This window comes from Synchiropus splendidus, chromosome 6 (genome assembly GCF_027744825.2).
Source record: "Synchiropus splendidus isolate RoL2022-P1 chromosome 6, RoL_Sspl_1.0, whole genome shotgun sequence".
NCBI lineage: Eukaryota > Metazoa > Chordata > Actinopteri > Syngnathiformes > Callionymidae > Synchiropus > Synchiropus splendidus.
The window spans coordinates 500,621-519,173 of NC_071339.1; the positions used below are offsets into that span (position 1 = coordinate 500,621).

An 18,553-nucleotide genomic window follows, 5' to 3' on the forward strand; every position below is an offset into this window, starting at 1 on the left:
GCGCTGCCTTAGTACGAAACGACCTGCCACTGTGGTCATTGAAGTGGGCGGCAGGTCAGCAGGGGTCATGCTCCACACTGGGCTCATTAAACCTACCATGCAGTCAGGGGTTCATCTGACATTTCTACCCTTGGTGAAGGTCAGGCTTTTGAATCCTGCCGTTAAGGGAGAGCAAAAGTCAAAATAAAGAAAAAAAAAAAAAGGAAAAGGCGCGTCTACTCACAGAGCTGTGCACAGTCCTTGTGCTGGTTTGATGGAAGGTCAGTGCGCCGCGATGCCACGTTCACGTCTGGTGATGACGGCGGCACATCCTGCACAGAAGCGAGGACGAGGCTGTGGTCACAACAGGGCTGCTGTCTTCCAAGCAGGCATCCATCAGCATCACATGCTGCCTCTCTCTGGGGATCTGATTCACCCAGTGGAGGACTCAACTCTTCAGCATGGAACCTCCATTTCTGGTGGCTGGTTCATCAAACAAGAGCATTCCTCCTCATCCTTCCTCCAGACAACTGGGCCATGGGGAGCATTCATTTCTGGCTGTGTGTAGTGATGATGAAGCGTCATGACACAGTGCTGCAGGGTGGATGATACACTGTCCTCATCTTCCACCAGATGGAGCTCTTGGTTTGGAAAAGATGTGAGGCTTCATGCCATGAGCTATTCAAGTCCAAACATTAGACAGCAGACAGCGCCGCCTGGCGGCTTCTGAGAATATGGACACCGTCACGAAGCCTCAGCAACCCATCACCACTGTGTCATGAAGCCTCAGCCAACCCTTCAGGACTGTGTCATGAAGCCTCAGCCAACCCTTCAGGACTGTGTCACGAAGCCTCAGCCAACCCTTCAGGACTGTGTCACGAAGCCTCAGCCAACCCTTCAGGACTGTGTCACGAAGCCTCAGCCAACCCTTCAGGACTGTGTCATGAAGCCTCAGCCAACCCTTCAGGACTGTGTCATGAAGCCTCAGCAACCCATCACCACTGTGTCATGAAGTCTCATGTAGCCATCATGACTGTGTCATGAAGCCTCAGCAACCCATCACCGCTGTGTCATGAAGCCTCAGCCAACCCTTCAGGACTGTGTCATGAAGCCTCAGCAACCCATCACCACTGTGTCATGAAGCCTCAGCAACCCTTCAGGACTGTGTCACGAAGCCTCAGCTGGGCTTCACTAGTGTAAACACCTGACATGGTGAAGCCACGTCCAGAGTGTCAGCTCAGCACTTCTCAGTAACTCACTCGTGCTGCAACATCCTAACAAACCATCAGATCCAGGGCGACAGTGAGGCGCCGCATGGCTCCAACTCAATCTTCTCGCAGGAGGACGGACAGGTCTGCTCTTGTTTCAGACCTCAGGGACCACTTACTTACCTGACACTCATCTGAGGAGTCAGGCTGGTTATTTGAGCGCAGGTCTGCCGTGTGCTGGGTGACGCTCTTGACTGGGATGGATTCCATGACACCTACCAAGAAGAGGAGCGCAGTGAGAGCTGTTTCATGATGGAAGGGTGTTTTTAAAAGGTCAGGGACGTTCAAGAGAGTCCACATGTGGGTCTCCATCTTCTTGTTAGAATGAACCAACTGAAGCAACAAGGTGTATTTTGACGTCCCCGTCATCAGGTGCCATGCGTCTGACCATCATCAGGTGGGACGATGGCAGAGGACTGTTCCGTCGGCGTGCTGTTCAGCGGCTCCTTCATCCAGCCGGTGGCCGCCGGTGGTGCTATCTCAACATTGCCATCTCGTGGAGGGACTCTCCTTCCCAGTGTTCTCTTCTCTGACTGTACAATGACAGGCAGGTCTTCCACCTCGTGAGGCGACGTGCTGCTTCACCATCACGTGTCAAAGTGAGACGGTTCACCCTGAGCTCGCGCTGAAGAGTCACATGGTCACATGGGCGACAACAATCCCAGCGTCCACGCTGTCCTTTGACTGAGCTGCCGCACTGCCTCGATGACATGCTGCACTGAAATGAACTGTTGTGTGCTTCCTTCTCCCCAGATTTAGAAAAATACAGAAGAATGAGGAGAAACAGAGAGAGAAAGCGAAGGAAGCAAATCACCTGGAGTGCAGGGCACAGGGGCGGCCAGATTCACCAGCAGCCTGGCTGAGATGTCGTCCACGGAGAGGAGGGAGCACGGCGTCCGGCGTCTGGGGGAAGTTGGGATGGGGCTCAGCATGGACACCACACTCACACAGACACATCCATCAGCATTTCTATCTGCTGAGGAACTCAGACGGCATGAGAAGACTGTGGAGGAGCCAGAGGGAGAGCAGGGCGGCGAGACCAGAGCTTTATCACCGTCTGCTCCAGTCAGTCCCACGAGACAGGCCTCCACCTCACGTTCATCTGTTCATGTTTTACTTTGGTGCCAGGCTCCGGTCACTTCCTGTGCTCGCCCCGTGGCTCGGCTCCTGCACCCCACGTGAACCCCTGCTCTCACATCACCGTCACATTCACATCCATCTCTTCCACGCTCGGTCATAAGCGGTGTGGTTTCAGGCAACAGAGGAGAGTCAACTTCACACACACGGCACACATGATTCTTGTGGAGGGAGGGAAGTCAGATGAATCCCCGACTCACCAGGGAACAGCCGGGTTATGAGTGACTCGACATTAGTGAGGAGGCTCTGAGACACTGACCTGCAGCAGAGGAGCAGAGTCAGCAGCAGGACCACAGCCAGCAGGGTCGGACTGCAGAGCCAGGCCAGCAGCAGCCACTCCACCACACACCAGCCAGGACCTCTCCCCCGCCAGGTCACGCTCGCCAGGTCACGAGGCCAGACTGCAGAACAAGGAGGAGATGGAGATGAAGTGGCTCAGCGCTGTGAAGCAGGGACCACGTCAGGCTTGATTCAGCGCTGCGTGCTGCCTGGCGCTTCAAGGGTTAGCAAGACTCTTATTGAACAGCTGGCTGCAGAGGAACAACCTCCCACGGCAGCGTCTCAATCCACCAGCTCCTGCTTTCATGTTGGCTAACTCTTGAATGTCGCATCAGATTCCCAAACTTCTTCCACTGTCGAGAAGTGAAATATTACCATTGGCTTTCTACAACTGTGTCTTTGGCCAGGACGTCGTGTGCGGGACACGGCAGACGTCACATGCGGAACACGTCTGACGTCACGTGCGGGACACGCCTGACGTCACGTGTGGAACACGCCTGACGTCACGTGCGGAACACGCCTGACGTCGTGTGCGGGACACGCCTGACGTCATGTGCGGAACACGCCTGACGTCGTGTGCGGGACACGCCAGACGTCACGTGTGGAACACGCCTGACGTCGTGTGCGGGACACGCCAGACGTCACGTGTGGAACACGCCAGACGTCACGTGCGGGACACGCCTGACGTCACGTGTGGAACACGCCAGACGTCACGTGCGGAACACGCCTGACGTCGAGTGCGGGACACGCCTGACGTCACGTGCGGAACACGCCTGACGTCGTGTGCGGGACACGCCAGACGTCACGTGTGGAACACGCCTGACGTCGTGTGCGGGACACGCCAGACGTCACGTGTGGAACACGCCTGACCTCACGTTTTCAAGTCTACGCGTCAGGCTGCTGGCTACACGGCAGTAAATAACAGAGGCGTGAGGAGAGAGATGCACGTTTCTAGCTGAACATACAGCCACTACTTTGAATTAGAGTCTGCTACAGAGGACCAACATGCAGAAATCACTGGTTAAAGAGAGAGAAACAAAGTCGCCTCGCTGACGTGTCGAAAGTGCGGACTCAAAACTGTGTACGTTTTTTTTTTTAATCCTCTTGATACATCAGGTTAAACGACACTCATGATAGATGTTTTTTCTTGGGTGCAGGACAAAACTGTACTGATGTTGCATTTTCTTGTGAAAGTCAGAAATGAAATGATCCTGCGGCGCGATGGAGCGCAGTGGCCAGTAACAGCAGCCACTTCATAAAAATAATGAGGCATTCCCTACATTTTAGTATACAAATGGCAATATCTCACTTTGTTTTGTTCTTCATTCTTGCTGCTGCTATGAGTGAGTCAAAGCAAAACATTGACTGTACATTCATATCACTGAGATTGTGATAAAAAATGAGGCCAAACATGGAGAAACGCTGGAGCCCCAAGAAGTCCCAGACCTTGTTGAGGCAATGAGAGCTGTCGTCGGCCGCCACACGTAACTTGGTATCTGACCAAGTTACTTTTAAATTCAAGAGATCAGTACAGCAACTGAGTTGCAGTTTGAGGGACAGCGGTCAGGGGCGAGACGGACCCTGGAGACCACTTCCTGGTGGTCACGTGGACCTGGACGGACAAACGTCTGCAGCACGTGCTTCCTCAGCAGCTTCAGCACCAAGAACAGCTCCAAGGTGATGCTGAAGCTGGGACAACTGTGCTGAGCACACACCCCTGTGCACGCGCACAAACACCAACAGGTGAGTGCACGTGAAGCTTCTGGTTTAGTCCCTGCAGCCGAGTGAACCTCCAGCAAGACTCAGACGATCAGGTCTCAGGAGGGGGGAGGAGTGCAGAGTCAGAGCACGTGCAGAGGTGTGTGAGGAGCGCGGGGTCAAGCGAGGACAGCGGGGAGCTCCCTCCCCCCTCCTCTCCCAGCCACGCGTCCATCCCAGGGCCCATCAGCCTCCGACACACCTGACACGCCGGACCTTCTCCAGGTGTACTCACATCACACACCGTGGAGCGCGAGTTCAGCGCCGTCATGTGAAACATTCCAGGTGTAATGAAGACAGACGGGCAGCAGGTGGCAGTGTGGCTCCAGTGAGCAACGCGTGGGACCCAGGCCGCTCTGAAGCGTTGCCAGATCCTCCTCAACAGTCACAGTACAGACGATCTCCTGCAGTAATGCTATTGTAGCTCGTGTTTTCTCACCGGCCGTGCGCTGATGATATTGGCATTTCAAGGGTGAGTGTGAGTCAGCACCTGGCTGGGAGCGGTGTGAGAATGCGCTGGGTCCACTGAGCTTCCCGTCAGCCGACCTCCTGCCTGAACCCTCCACAGGGAGTGAGAAAGTACAGCGTGGACCTGCCCTCACTCACCAGCCTGAACAGAGAGGTGGAGACCTTTCCTGGCTCCGGGCCTGAGCCTGTGACGGCACTCGCTCCCTGCTTCTTGTTCTACGGCGGCGTCAGCTGTCACGCTCCTGTCTTCACAATCCGACGCTGACGGCTTCTTCACTTTCTTCTTTGTTTTCTCCTCCTTCCCTTCTCCCTCCTCCTCCTCCTCCTCCTGTCCATCCTCAGCGGCGGGGCTCCGGCTGTCATCGGCAGCATCCGCTCCAGCGACAGCGCCACCTCGAAGCTGGTGCTGGCTCTGCTGGGCCCTGCAGGGCCAGGCTGAGATGACGCCGCCACTGAAGCCCAGGCCTGCCAGCAGAGTGCTGGTCACCACTGAGGCCACCGTGGCCTGGCTGCCGCTGGACGAGGGGCCCATGCCAGTCGCCATGGAGACGAAGGAGAAGGGGATTCCTGAGGAGGTCCAGGTGGACGAGCCGGAGGAGATGGGGGCCATGTCGGCAGAGGAGGCTGGAGACACTGTGGGCTGAGGGACAGTCTGGGTTAGTGCCATCGTCTCCCACCCACATTTGCACCGACAGAACTGCTTTTTTCATACATAACAATCTGCATCGTTATTTTCTGTAACGAATGAATCCAAATGAAGGCATCACAGTCCCTTGATGTCACGCTGTCACGTTAGAACTTGACTCATTTGTTCGTCTCACTAGAGCTCGCAGAGCGTCTTTAAGACAGTCACAAGACTGATGTACAGACCATGTCAACTCGGCAAAAAGGTGTCAAACTGTGTTTCTAAGGAAGCGCATCTGTCAACAGGAAGCAGCTGCTGAAAGCATCTGATCTCACGGCTCCTTGTCAATGTCTTTATCACTGACTCTACTGTGGAGCAGCTCCAGTTGTCTGGGACCATTTGGCTCTGCTGTCGGAGAATAATGTCTTTATTTCAATCTACGTGTTTGACCCAGTTTGTCTCCGATGTTGGACTCGTCTTGTTCCAATTCATTTCAGGTCACTCTGAGTTCACTAGTCACATTATGTTCATGCAAGAAACCCAACAGACTTCATTCAGAACACTTTAAAACACGGGGAAAACCTCTTGTTTTAAACAAATAAATGTCCCAAAACTAAAGATGTGGAACAACACCAGATGAATGCAGAGACTTCAGTGATGTTATTGTCGACAGCAGGTCCTCAGGTCAGTGTCAAGTCAAGTCGGTTTACTGTCCAGCAGGTGTCAGTGTTGAGCGAGGCAGTGTTGATGACGCCTCATCTACCCATCATTACGTCCCAGTAGTGAGTCCACTCGGTGAGGCGCGAGAAAAGGGACCCCTGCAGAAGAAGAGATGACCGTCTTACCATTCCAGTCTTCACAATCCTGGTCCCCTCAAAGATCCTGGTGGTGTTGGCTGCAACACAGAGGAGGAGTGGGTGAGGCAGAGCCCAGCGCCTGATGTGGGCGGCAGCGGGACTGACCTCTGAAGAGCATGCTCTGGCTGAAGTCGCTGCGCATGTCGTTGGTGCAGATGGCCTGAACCCGAAACAGATACAGGACGTCGGGAGAGACGGGGGAGATGATGGCCTCCTGGAAAACAACAACACTTTCACCGTCCCACAAAACTCCATCCAAATCCACAACTTTGAACAGAGACGAAGCGACGCCGTGGAAAACATGAGAGGGGAAAGTGAAACTAAGCAGGAGGAGGCTCGGACACTTGTCACGTCACCCAAACTGGGGAGCAGCGAAAATATCAAGAGGCCATCAGATGTTTCTTCATGTCGCTGCCAACAGCAGACTCAGTTACGGCTCATGGACCTGAGCGTTTCCCATGATGCTCTGCAGCCAGAGAGCATGGTACGAGCTGCTGACCACAAGGACTTTGCAGCGCGTCAAACAGCTGTTTGGATGGGACGTGGGACCTACCAGCCGATGCCGGGCGTCAGTGAGGTGCGTCTCCTCGAAGCTGTCCTCATGAGCTGTCCAGCTGTAGGACACCAGGAAGTGCAGGATGGGCGGGTGGTAGGTGACCTCAGGGTAGGTCCAGCGAACGACCAGGGAGCTGCCGTTGACATGCTGGACCTTCATGTTGATGGGAGCACTGCTGCACACTGGCGGCCCGCAAGAGACGGACCAGAGACCGGAGCAGGGGTGACATGGCAAGAGATGGAAAAGAACCAGGTCAAACAGGAGGGTGGGCTAAACACACACAAACATCAGCACAACCTGTTCAGCAACACAGCAGACACTAGACGCTGCTGTTGATGAAGAAGCAGCTGGTGAATGCACCGTGCGCAACTGTGAAGCACATGCTGTCAGTGGAGGTCTGCTGCTACGTTTGAAGCTTTCTACGGCGTCTCTAGCTGAAAACATGGCTGAGCTCGGGCCCCGGCGTCTGTGGCTGCAGTCTGAGCAGGCTGTGACCTTTCCCCTACTCTGCAGCTCCGTCGCCATGGCAACATCCCCCCCCCCACACACACACGGCAGATCTGCTGACTCACTGTGCTTCAGAGCCAGTGAACTACTGCCCGAACAAACCGCCGGATCTCAGGGACTGTAGCAACCGATAGCGAAAAACCAAACTGGATTTCATGTGTCTACAGTCTACCGTGTGGCCAGTTGAAAATGAGTAACTTTGCCGCGACAGCAGCCACAGGGCTCCAACGCATTTTCACTGGAGGGTTATGGTCCTCTTCCGCGTCCCCATGAGGCTTCACTGATGGAGGACACACTCTCACAGGCAGCGCTAATGCTAGGAGCCGCCATCAGTTAGGGACCATCAACAAATTCTAAAGCCTCAAAGTCTGAGTGACATCTTCAATAAGGCCATGGAAAACAAGCATTTTAGGAGAGAGAGAACTGTGACAAGGTTTTTCACCACACAAGACAAAGGACTGACAGTTTGGATCATGACCTGGAGAATAGACTCTGACTCCATGGTCATTTCTTCACCTGATGGTTTCTCATGTTTCTTCAGCAGCATCTAGGAACTGTGTCCAGACTGCTCCATAGTTCAACTGTTCAGAGACATGAGACACAGCAGACAGACAGACAGACAGACGGCTCCATTGAAGCCCTAAATAAAGCTGGCAGAGCAGCCTGTCAGACACCAGCGGCTTCTACCAGAGACCTGAAACATTGAGTTGCTCATCTCTGCACTGCAGACTTCACTCTTCTATTGATGCTGGAGACAAACTCCACTCCTGAGTTCCATCATCCAACAGAGAGACTGTAGTGTCCGACACATGGAGGAGGAGGAACGTGGGTTTATCCGTCCGAGTGCTCGCACTGATCCATGGAGAGTGATGACTCAGCATTTCTACCTTTGGAGGCCTCCGTGCTGTAGACGGTGGCGCCTCCCTCGCTCAGATCCAGCTGCCACGCCTCCTTCACGGCCGACTTGTAAACGATCCTGTTGTCCAGACTCTGAGTCGGTCGGAAGTTGCTCCGCAGGTATTCCACCGACTTCACATGGTCCTGCTGCTCCGTGGTGAAGATCGAGTAGAATGATTCCAACTGTGGAAAGAAAACGGTGGCAGAAGATGAATTCCCTCAGGACATGGAGCGGGTGACCGGACAGACCAAAGGCAGCTGCTTCCCGGACACCGGAGTGACACCAGGCCCATCCACAGGTACCAAGGTGTTTCAACCTCAGCACCTGGACAGTGTTTATTTTATTCAGAATTGTATTCAGTTTTTTCCAATGTTCTCAACAGTTTGCATCAAGTGAGGCTGAGGCTGACACTTGTCCTGAAGTGGCCTCACGGTGAGGGAGCAGTCTGACGCGCGCGTGTGTGTGTGTGCGCAGGGGCATCTGAGGTGGCGCAGTAAGTTGTTGCGTAAGCGGCCGAGCATCAATCCAAGCGGCGCCTGTCCCACTGACCTACTTCCACTATCCTCCAAAACACAAGAGGAGCCGAATGAAACGAGACGGAGGAAGAGAGCGGGAGAGGAACATCAGTCACACTGCGTCCTAATTCAACTTCTCTTCATCTCCTCTGGCTCCTGTCGTCTCACGGAAAACAAACGTTTCAGTCAGAGTTCAAAGGAGCCGTGGTCAGCAGTGGTCCTTCTGCCGGAGCTGCTCCTGACTCCAGATCAGACGTCTTTTGTTCGTGACTCTCTGGCGTCACGTGGTCGACGGAGGATTAGGGCCACAGGTGAGACAACAACACCACCTGATTAAAGTCGGAATACTCCACGATTAATGTGGTGAACGTCTGAGGGTAGAAGAGTCCGGCGCTGCGCTGCCTCTGACATCGTGAACAACATGGAGCCCCTGCTGCAGCTGCACATCCCTGTAGGCCGTGTCAATAAGGACAACAGCTAATAATAATGAGTGTACGGACGCTGAAAAGACTGTGTTGTCTCACTTCAATCTTTACAAACAGACGAGGCGTGTTCACGTTTTAGCATCAAGGTTGTTCATCAGCAGCTCCGCACAGTTAACCACCAGCTGCTGCCCGCCTCCCCCTGGTCCAGGCAGCGCAGGCTGAAGTCCCCCCTCAACCAGTGTCATACCATCCCAGAGACTTGAGAGCCACTCGGCCTATTCCACAGAAGGAACCACACAGACTTGAAGAACTCGTCTGGTGTGCGAGCTGTCGCTGAACGTTTTAAAACATTGGAAGAAACTTCTTGTTTTAAACAAATAAATGTCCCAAAACTCCACGAGCTTCCTCAGATGTTGACATGATGGTACGTGTTGACATGGTCTAAAGATATGGAACAACACCAGATGAATGCAGAGACTTCAGTGATGTTATTGTCGACAGCAGGTCCTCAGGTCAGTGTCAAGTCAAGTCGGTTTACTGTCCAGCAGGTGTCAGTGTTGAGCGAGGCAGTGTTGATGACGCATCATTCAGCCATCACCACTGAACTCAGGGTACGAGTCCGAGGCACGTGGAGGGACCGAGCGTTTGCTGCAGGACAGCAAGGCTGAGTGTGGTGTTGCTCACCTGCTTGTAGGAGAGCAGGATGGGTCGGCTGAACACGAGCCACTCCACGACCTTGCTGCACGGCGGCGTGGTGAGCGAACCCGTGTAGCGGTAGTAGCTGCCCAGCGAGGACGGCAGCAGGTCCTTGAGAACAAACGGCTCCAGGAAGGTCTCTTTCTCTGGCCCAGGAGACAAAGAGGTGCGATGAATAGGTGAGCGGCGCGGCAGGCTTCCTCTGGCTGCTGATGAGGGTGCGGCGCCACCACAGCCGTGAGTCAGCTGAGATTGACCGATCCCTCAGCCTCCCTCTGTGTTTGAACAGTGTTGTACAACATCTGAAGGCTTGAGCTTGGTGTGGCAGCCAAGACCGTGTCCAGAGCAGAGGGAGAGCGAGACAGGAACCACGGGCCGAGCGCAGGTCGGACTCAGACAAGAAGAAACGCTTGTCATTTTTGAAAGAAATGAAGTGAAATGCTTTCACTGCAACAAACTTCCCGGCCGTCCTCGCTCTCAGTCCCCGCACCGTGAGGACGCGCTGACCAGATGACCAGAAGACACTAAGTCCTTGGAGCATCTTCACCGTCCACTAGGTGGCGCTCTCTGCCCTGGAAGCTCATCTGTGCTGGGATTAGCAAAGGGTCGTCAGCATGGGAAGTGAGAATGAAAAGGCAGCGTGCTGAACTGCTGACATTAAACAGGAAGTCACGGCTGTTGAACTGAGTGCTCCCACAGCCTCACACCCGCCTCCCAAACCTCCAGCCAGGACAGAGTTGAAGAGAAGCTGTGGCCACCCACTGCTCAGTGGTGGAGCCAGAAACAAGTCGGTCCGAGTCGCCTCGGCCGTTTCAAATGTGAGAAAGAGCCGTCTGGCAGAAGCGCAGTGGTCACCACAGCCAGCCCAACGCCTCCTATTGTTATGATCGTTCCATCTTGTCATCATTATTATCGTCATCAGATGCGTCAGCACAGCATGGTGCGCAGAGGTCCCCACAGGGCGGCGGCGGCGGCGGCGGCGGATCCACGCCGAGCTGCGACTGTGAAACTCAGCCACTTCCCTCAGCTCAACCTGCAGCCTGGTCAGTGGTGTGGGCTCGTGACAGACCCTGTGGTGCTGCTCTGATGCCAGTCCAGCGCCTCCTGCTGCACTTCCACCCGCTTGACTTAACTCTCCTTCAACTCGTATGAAAACAAAAGCATCACAGTCCAATGTTGTCATGCTCTGATCACAGGTCAACACCGAGGTCAGGCGTGAGCTGACCTGCTTTCACGACACGCCGTGTGTTGGAGGCGTGAGCAGCACAGACGCCGCTCGGCTTGTGCTCCTGACTGACACGGCTGTGGTGCGCAAAGCCCGGCCCGGGGCCACATGCGGCCCTCATGAGGCCAGAGCCTTCCTACGTCTGAGGCACTGTCATTTTTGTATTATTTTCTTTTGACTTTCTTCTACATGAGATCATTTGAATGAATGTTGTTAGAGTATTTTTATCCCTCAAAATCAGACAAGACCTCATCATCAACGGTCCTTACATGTGCTAGCCATAGTTCTGTTAGCAGGATATTCAGCTGCAATATTTATGATCTATACTGAGGATCTTTAAAAACAAAAAACAAACAATCAGGATAAACCATCAGTGCCTAATAAGGTCCCCAGTTGTCCGGCCCTCACGTCAGTCTCAGCACATGATGCAGTTGCCCACCGCTCCTCCAGAGGCTCCTGGAAGAGTTTGCTTCGGCATAGTCGTGTCAAGTGCAGCCGAGACACGAGAGGGAGAATGGGAGCCCCCTGTCACTCAGAAGCTGAAGGTCACCAGGCAGCCGTGGCTCTGCAGCGCTGAACGTGGGACTCTGGGATCCTGAATTCATTCATAACTCTCCATTATATCTAATGGAAGCAGGCCGGACTCACCGTGATGAACCACCCCCCGGAGGCCATGGATGACGGGGTCAACAGCCGGGTTGTCCTTCCCTCCAGCCTGAGGAGCAGAAGACCACCGACGTCAACACAGTGCAATAGGTGGGTGAGGGCTCCGACCGGGGAGGGGACGACTAGATCCTGACTTGCTCTGCTGTTTGTTGACTGTGATCGCAGCAATGTTGAGAAGCGACATAGTGAAACTGAAGAACCGCGGCTGTGTCATTGGCTGCCATGTTTCCTGCATATCCAGTGTTGGAGACAACGTCTTGGAAATGCCAGCTCCAACGTTTCTGCATCGGCGCTGATCATCTCACTTGGTTTGGTGAACCAGAGGAGAAGAAATGGGCGGAGCCTATGTTGCGGTGACAGACGTGTCAGAGGTGTGAGGATGCTAACGTTAGCCTGGATGCTAGCCCACTGTTGAGGTGAGAAACGGGACACAGCCTGAAGGTCCCCAGTCGGGGAGCCGGCCCACGTATGTGCGTGAGCTCTGCGCCACACGTTGGCTGTGAATCCAGCTGTCTGAAGGAGCTGAGGGTCTCACCTGGAAAAACACGGCCATGGCAGCGATGATTCTCTTCTCCCTGAGTGCTGCGCTGAGGCTGTCAAAGTCATCTGAGTTGTACATGTAGATCTGCATCTGTCAGGAGCGGCACAGCAACACAGTGGTGAGCAACTCAGCGAGGCAGCACAGAGCGCCAGCCTGCCAGCACCTAGTTACACTTGCTAGCCACCGTGTTCAAAAACAGCTGTTAGTTCAAGTTACTCATGTACTCATCTTAGAAGAGTCACAGTCAGGAAGCAGCAAGATCGGGTCAGCATCGGGGCCCATGACGCTTGTTTGTGGATTTGGACTGTTCTGCTCCACCATAAGCAGCATAACTGCTCACTCTATAACTTTGAGATTTTTGCCAAACCTCAGGTCTCAGGACGAGTGCGACTGCGTCGTGAGCTTTTCTCAGAGTTTGGAGGCCAAAGTTTGGGGAGCTGCGAGCCGTTGAAGTGGAGGCAAGTTTCTGAAGTTACAAAAGCTGGAATATCTGTGGAATGCAGGTGCCTTCAGAGCTGCTGCGGCACAAACACTGTCCAGACCTCCAATGAGAGGAGTCACGAGGACGAATGAAGGGAAGAGTCTCCGTCTGAAGGAGCCTCACCCCCCTTCGCAACAGAGACACAGCAGGTGAAATGGACTCCTGGGAGAGCAGATGATGGCATTTACCCACTTCTGATCCTGGAATCGGAGCTAAGCAAATCTCAACGGCGAGCAGCTCGGCGAGGAGCGGACAGATTGGAGGCACAGATACGTAAGATGAACATGCCTTGAATCCCAGAGGAACGAAAAGAAGAAGCTTCTTAAACAGGATGGAATGAAAACAAATGTTCCACCGGTGGAGCTGAACATGCCGTCCTGAGGAGGCAGGTTCTGATTGGAGCTCCAGACCTACCTCCACAGGGAAGCGCCGGCCATTGATGCTGTGCTCCGAGCCCTCCGATCCGTTGCTTGGACCCCAGTGGAACTCCACTTTCTCCGCCTTGAATCTCCCTGGGAGTCCAGCGCCCCTCACGAAGTAGTCGTCCTTCAACATGATGGCCACTGAATGCAACACGGGAGAGAGAGAGAGAAGAAGACGGCATTCATGTCTCAAGCCTGAGCAAAAGTGCACTGCAACACTCCAGAAGATCTTCCACTCACGGAGAAGGCACTGCAGAGGTTTTTCACCCTCAACCTTCCCTCAGGTTCTCAAGCAAAGCACCACATGATCCCTGTGTATCAGTGCGTGTTGGACGTCAACATGTGTCCAACGTGTCTCACCAAAACACCGTGACATCCTGCACCAGGCCTCCGCTCGGGGTTCCACTGACTCACTGGCCAGTCGCTCCGTTCTCACGTCAGCAGATCATCTTCACATACTGACTGATTTACAATCAAAACTGAGGAGGATTGTGTCATGAAACCTTTTAAATGTGTCTTGACACATTTTTCTTATTCATCTTTTCACTTCTTCATCTTCATCTCTCCGGGTTTGACAGACCCCCACACCCCCCACCTGGTGAAGGTTCTACCTGTTTTGCCAGTGTTTTTCATGGAGGTCTTGTTGGAGGATTCCGTGTCGAAGCCCTCCAGCGTCAGCTCCTGGTACTCGGTGGATACTTTGGTGTCCTGGTCCACGATGTTGATGGGTGACTGCTTCTTCTCTTGGCACTGTGGATAGGCGGCTGCCCAGCCCTCGCCGGGCCCGTACGTTCCTGCGCAGACACAGCAGGAGAAGCCGCTCGCATCACATGACAGCAAGTGGATCTGAACCCTCATGTCGAGGCGCGAGTCGCTGGCAGGGGCCCGGCCCCTGGAGCATTCGGAGGAAGTTGCTGTGGTGCTGTTTGAAGGTAAACGTCTACGAAAGTGACGGCCTGAGGTGGTGAACGTGGCAGTGTCTGAGAGATGGCACCAACATCTGAGCACACACACACAGCGGTGGATGAACACAGCGTTTTTCACCCATGGTGAGAGAGTGTCAATGATCCAGCGTCACCTCATGTGTCGGAGACAGAGGCGGCGATATGACGCCATGAAGTCATGACAGTGAGAAGGTGTTGAGGAGCAACCAAGGTGAGGAGATGATCCCATGGACTGGCTGCCATTCTTTCTCTCCACTCTACTGTAGAGTGTGTTGATGCTGATGCTGATCCCTCCCTCAGTCAAAGCAGCGCTGCTGTGGTGCGCCGCGCTCCTCTTCCCACACACTCACAGCCAAGAAGCCGCTCACCTGCTTCAACAACTTCCAGCTGTTTCTAAAGCTGATGCGCCTCTAACTGGACCACACACCTTCACCACAGAACCATGGAGGGAGGGAGGGAGGGAGGGAGCCGCCACCAGGCCAAAGACTGTCTGCGGCGCAGAGCTAACAGAGCTAACGGCTAACCTGACCTGTCTGACTTCCAAACTGTATTGATGCTCATGGACTGTCAACGTTGGCTCTGGGCTTTAAAAGCTGGCTCTGAACAACTAAACGCACCACAAAATACATGTGAAGAGAGAAAGAACCGTTGTTGTTATGAAGCGAGTTCAGGCAGAGAAGCCGAGGATTTGTCTGGAAACTCCAGTCACATCATGCAAAAGAGAAGTGATCCCATCCAAACAGTGATTTCAAGTCAGTCCACACATCAATGAAGCATGAGCTATTTTGCCGCCTCTTTCTGGACACACGGGAAACAAACAGCCTGGCAACAGAACAAGCCAGTGTCAGTAGCTGCAGTGTTTCACCAGTGAACCTGGAGTTTCCCGCCTCTTCCTCGTGACTTGAGCTCGGAGGAAACAGCTTCTGACAGCAGCAGTTAATTGCAGTGGATGGACACCTGGCAGCGCGGCCATGTTTGCTGTCTCTCCTCAGGAGAAGGTTGGCAGTGTGTTTGCTTCCCCTCGCACCTTCCTGTCCAGCCGCTCATTAAGCTCACTTTGATGCCATTGTTTCCTCTGCTGAGCTGCTCTGACAGCCAGCGTCTCCCAGAGGGAAAAACATCTTGTGACTGCAGACGTCAGGAGTCTATATTTATGGTCTTTAGAGGGAGATAAGTCTGAGGTCAACAGTCCAGCGTCTGCTTCAGAAGTGCCTCCTAATTGAGCAGAAAGCTTCAGACTCTCTCAGAGGTCACAGGGAGAAGAAGAAGTAAACAAGACATCAAGATGATGTATGAAGAGCAGACTGGAGAGGGATGTTCTCCAGGGAAGAATCACAGGCCTGGCTCTGTCGACCTGGAGATCGGACGCTTCTCTACACCCGGGCTTCCATCCTGACTGGTCTGAGGAGACCAGCACGCTGGCTCCACACAGAGGTGAGAGCTTGACCTGAATCCAGCACAGAAGGTCCATCCATCCACCCACCCATCCATCGTTCATCCATCCATCCATCCTTGTATCCACCCATCCATCCATCATCCACCCATCCATCCATCATCCATCCATCCATCCATCATCCACCCATCATCCATCCATCATCCACCCATCCATCCATCATCCATCCATCATCCATCCATCCATCCATCCATCCATCCATCATCCATCCATCCATCTAGCTCTAGCTCCCCCTGATGGGAGGAGCAGCAAGAGAAACAGAAGTCCAGCATGAAAACAAGCTGCAGCTTCCCTGTGCGCTGAGTGGCTCCATGGCACCTGAGGTCATGTCCGGATGAAAGTCAGAGTTTCCTGCCACCTCCCAGCGACGCGCGTGTGGTTGGTATTCATGGGCGTGATGAGTGTGTGGTGTGGGATCAGGCAGCTAATCTTCATCGTGTTGAACTGCTCAAAGTGTCTGTCAGCATCAGGCTCAAAATGGCTGCCTTGTCATCGGAGGCGTCAGCGCTCAGCCTGCCGTCCTGTGACTGGTTCGTCTCCATCCTCTGACCCACCGACTCAGTCAGTGACGGGCGGATGAGGCGTCATCTCACACTGTCGCAGGCCACTGTCCTCATTCTCGGAGGCCACTAGGTGGAGCTCTTGCTTTAGAAGTGAAGTGAGTTTTCATTGGCTGAGTTGTTTGAGTCCAAATGTTCACATCAGATGGTGGAGGGGCCACCACCAGGCATAAGAGAGAGCAAGAGGGCTCTCTTCCTTCCCCTCTATCGCTCCCTCTCGCTCCCCTCCCTAACTCACTCCCTCGCTCTCTCCATCCACTCCTTCTCTCTCTCTCCCCTTCCTCACTCTCTCTCTGAGCCTCCCTCCCTCCATCCCCTCCCTCACTCTCCTTCCCTCACTCACTCACTCACTCCCTCGCTCTCTCCATCCACTCCTTCTCTTTCTCCCCCTGCCCCCCCCTCCCTCCCTTCCTTGCCCCTCTATCTCTCCCTCTCGCTCCCCTCCCTAACTCACTCCCTCGCTCTCTCCATCCACTCCTTCTTTCTCTCTCTCTCCCCCCCTCCGCTCCCTATCTCGGCACCACTGGACCAGGCCGTGTGCGCGGCAGCACGGACTGGTAATGAGCCTGTGGCATCTGCGTGAGCGTGGCGGGCGGTGAAGAAGGATCTGAGAGCCCGACTGAGGTGATCAGGTCTGTGCGTGTGGTTACTGCTGCACTGACGTGGTGTGGAGTCGCAGGACGGCGCTGACTCTTCATCTGGACACTCAGGCGCCTCCACCCTCCGGCGGGAGGAGGCTTTACAAGCATCAACCAAGCAAAGCCATGTGGATTAACCAGATCACGGCCCTGAATCCCTCTGACCTCCTCCTGCCGTTGTTCCTGCATCATTGCTGTTGTTTCTTTCACGACAAATGATCCGCTCAGGAGCTCGCAGGTGCAGCAGCAGCCATGTCCACCAGGTGAAGTGACACTGACGTCTGAAAGTGAGACTGGAGATGCAGAAGAAGTGATCAAAGCGCAGGACGAGGTCCCGCAGGAAGTGGGTCAGAGCAGTGTCAGGCCTCCGCTCAGGCCGCGTCTGATGAAAGGCTGCTTTATGAGGCGTTTCCATGTGGTTTCATCATGTGCTGCCAGTGCTGGGTGAGATGAGCAGAACCACACATTCAAGGGGCTTCACTTCAGACAAGAGACGCCGACAGTGATCAGGCCTAATGTACGTGCGATACAGAGAGCTCTTTCTTGAGACGATACTGAGGAGGAAAGATGTCCGTCTCACGTGTCCTTCTCTAATTCCAGGCCCTTTCTCCGGCAGAGCATGAGGATTCTGTCCCCAGGACCTGTGGCACACGCACCAGGCTGCGTGCAGCGCAGGTGACAGGACCAGACGACGGACAGCCAGAGCAGAGAGAGAGAGAGAGCGAGGTCAGGAACGTGAGGAGCCGTGGGGAAAAGCAGAGGGCAAAGGTCAAGACATGCTGAGGCAGACTCTGCAGCTCTGTGCGCTCTGACGATGAGAAGAGTCTCGATAAATAATGCTGTCGGCAGGACAGAGACCATCTTGGTCCGATCAAAGTGGGCAGCCAGCAACTTCTCCGGGCAGAAAGGGTTTAAACCCTCGACACAGGTCACAGGTCGCTCAACAACTCAACGGAAGATGAACGCAGTTAGAGATCATTAAAAAAAACAATGGGATGTATTATCTATATTCTTATTTCTGTGTGTATTTATGTGCTTATGGGCCAATAGATGACTATAGTTATGCCAATCCTTACACATTCCAAAATATATTTCCACTTTGTTTCCAGTTCATGTCTCCTTTCTTCATCATTGAATCCTGGCATTCCATAAAAGACAAGCGCAGAAACGCTCTGGCAGACAGTCCAGCAAGGATCATCTATTCTACATACTGGATGTGCTTAGTTTACTGACAAGTATGGTCCCCTGTGTGAACAGATGCCACGATAAAGGCAGCAGTGCAGCAAGAGACAGGGGTGAACTTCCTCGGGTGACCACTGGGGGCGCTGCGATCAAAGCCAGTGCAGCCGCACCACGGTCGGTCGGTGGACCTGAGAGAGGGAGCCGTGTGATGCCTCCAGGTCCATCAGCAGTTGATAGTGACACAGCAGGGCTGATGAAGCAGAGCTCTAGTTTTCACAGGCCTCTAGATGGCGCTCTTGGTTTAGACACGATGTGATGACATGAAATCATGAAATGAGTGGATCTAGATCCTCACATCCAGAAATCAGCTAGAAGCACAAACAAACAAAAAAAGAGAGAGTGAAACGGAGTGTGATGGAGGTGGAGGAAAAGGTCAGCCATTTTAAGACCTGCTGACTGAAATGAATGACAGC

At 53.9% G+C, this 18,553-nt stretch overlaps 1 protein-coding gene across 8 annotated transcripts in view; it reads right to left on the reverse strand.

Annotated features, from left to right (window-relative positions):
* The window catches only part of LOC128760206 (receptor-type tyrosine-protein phosphatase gamma-like), a 64,136-nt gene that overhangs the window by 6,617 nt on the left and 38,966 nt on the right, over positions 1–18,553 (reverse strand). For 5 of the 8 annotated variants that reach the window (XM_053867325.1, XM_053867329.1, XM_053867328.1 and 2 more), the window contains exons 3-16: positions 13,915–14,097; positions 13,296–13,444; positions 12,395–12,490; positions 11,842–11,908; positions 9,957–10,114; positions 8,322–8,514; positions 6,925–7,109; positions 6,477–6,585; positions 6,360–6,409; positions 5,028–5,529; positions 2,644–2,785; positions 2,062–2,150; positions 1,371–1,462; positions 224–311 (exon numbers count right to left, since the gene is read on the reverse strand). In XM_053867325.1, coding sequence (XP_053723300.1) covers positions 224–311; positions 1,371–1,462; positions 2,062–2,150; positions 2,644–2,785; positions 5,028–5,529; positions 6,360–6,409; positions 6,477–6,585; positions 6,925–7,109; positions 8,322–8,514; positions 9,957–10,114; positions 11,842–11,908; positions 12,395–12,490; positions 13,296–13,444; positions 13,915–14,097 — 2,103 coding nt within the window. Of the gene's footprint in view, positions 1–223; positions 312–1,370; positions 1,463–2,061; positions 2,151–2,643; positions 2,786–5,027; positions 5,530–6,359; positions 6,410–6,476; positions 6,586–6,924; positions 7,110–8,321; positions 8,515–9,956; positions 10,115–11,841; positions 11,909–12,394; positions 12,491–13,295; positions 13,445–13,914; positions 14,098–16,018; positions 16,515–18,553 lie in introns of those variants that run through there. The other 3 variants (XM_053867331.1, XM_053867326.1, XM_053867330.1) reach the window with 3 other exon arrangements.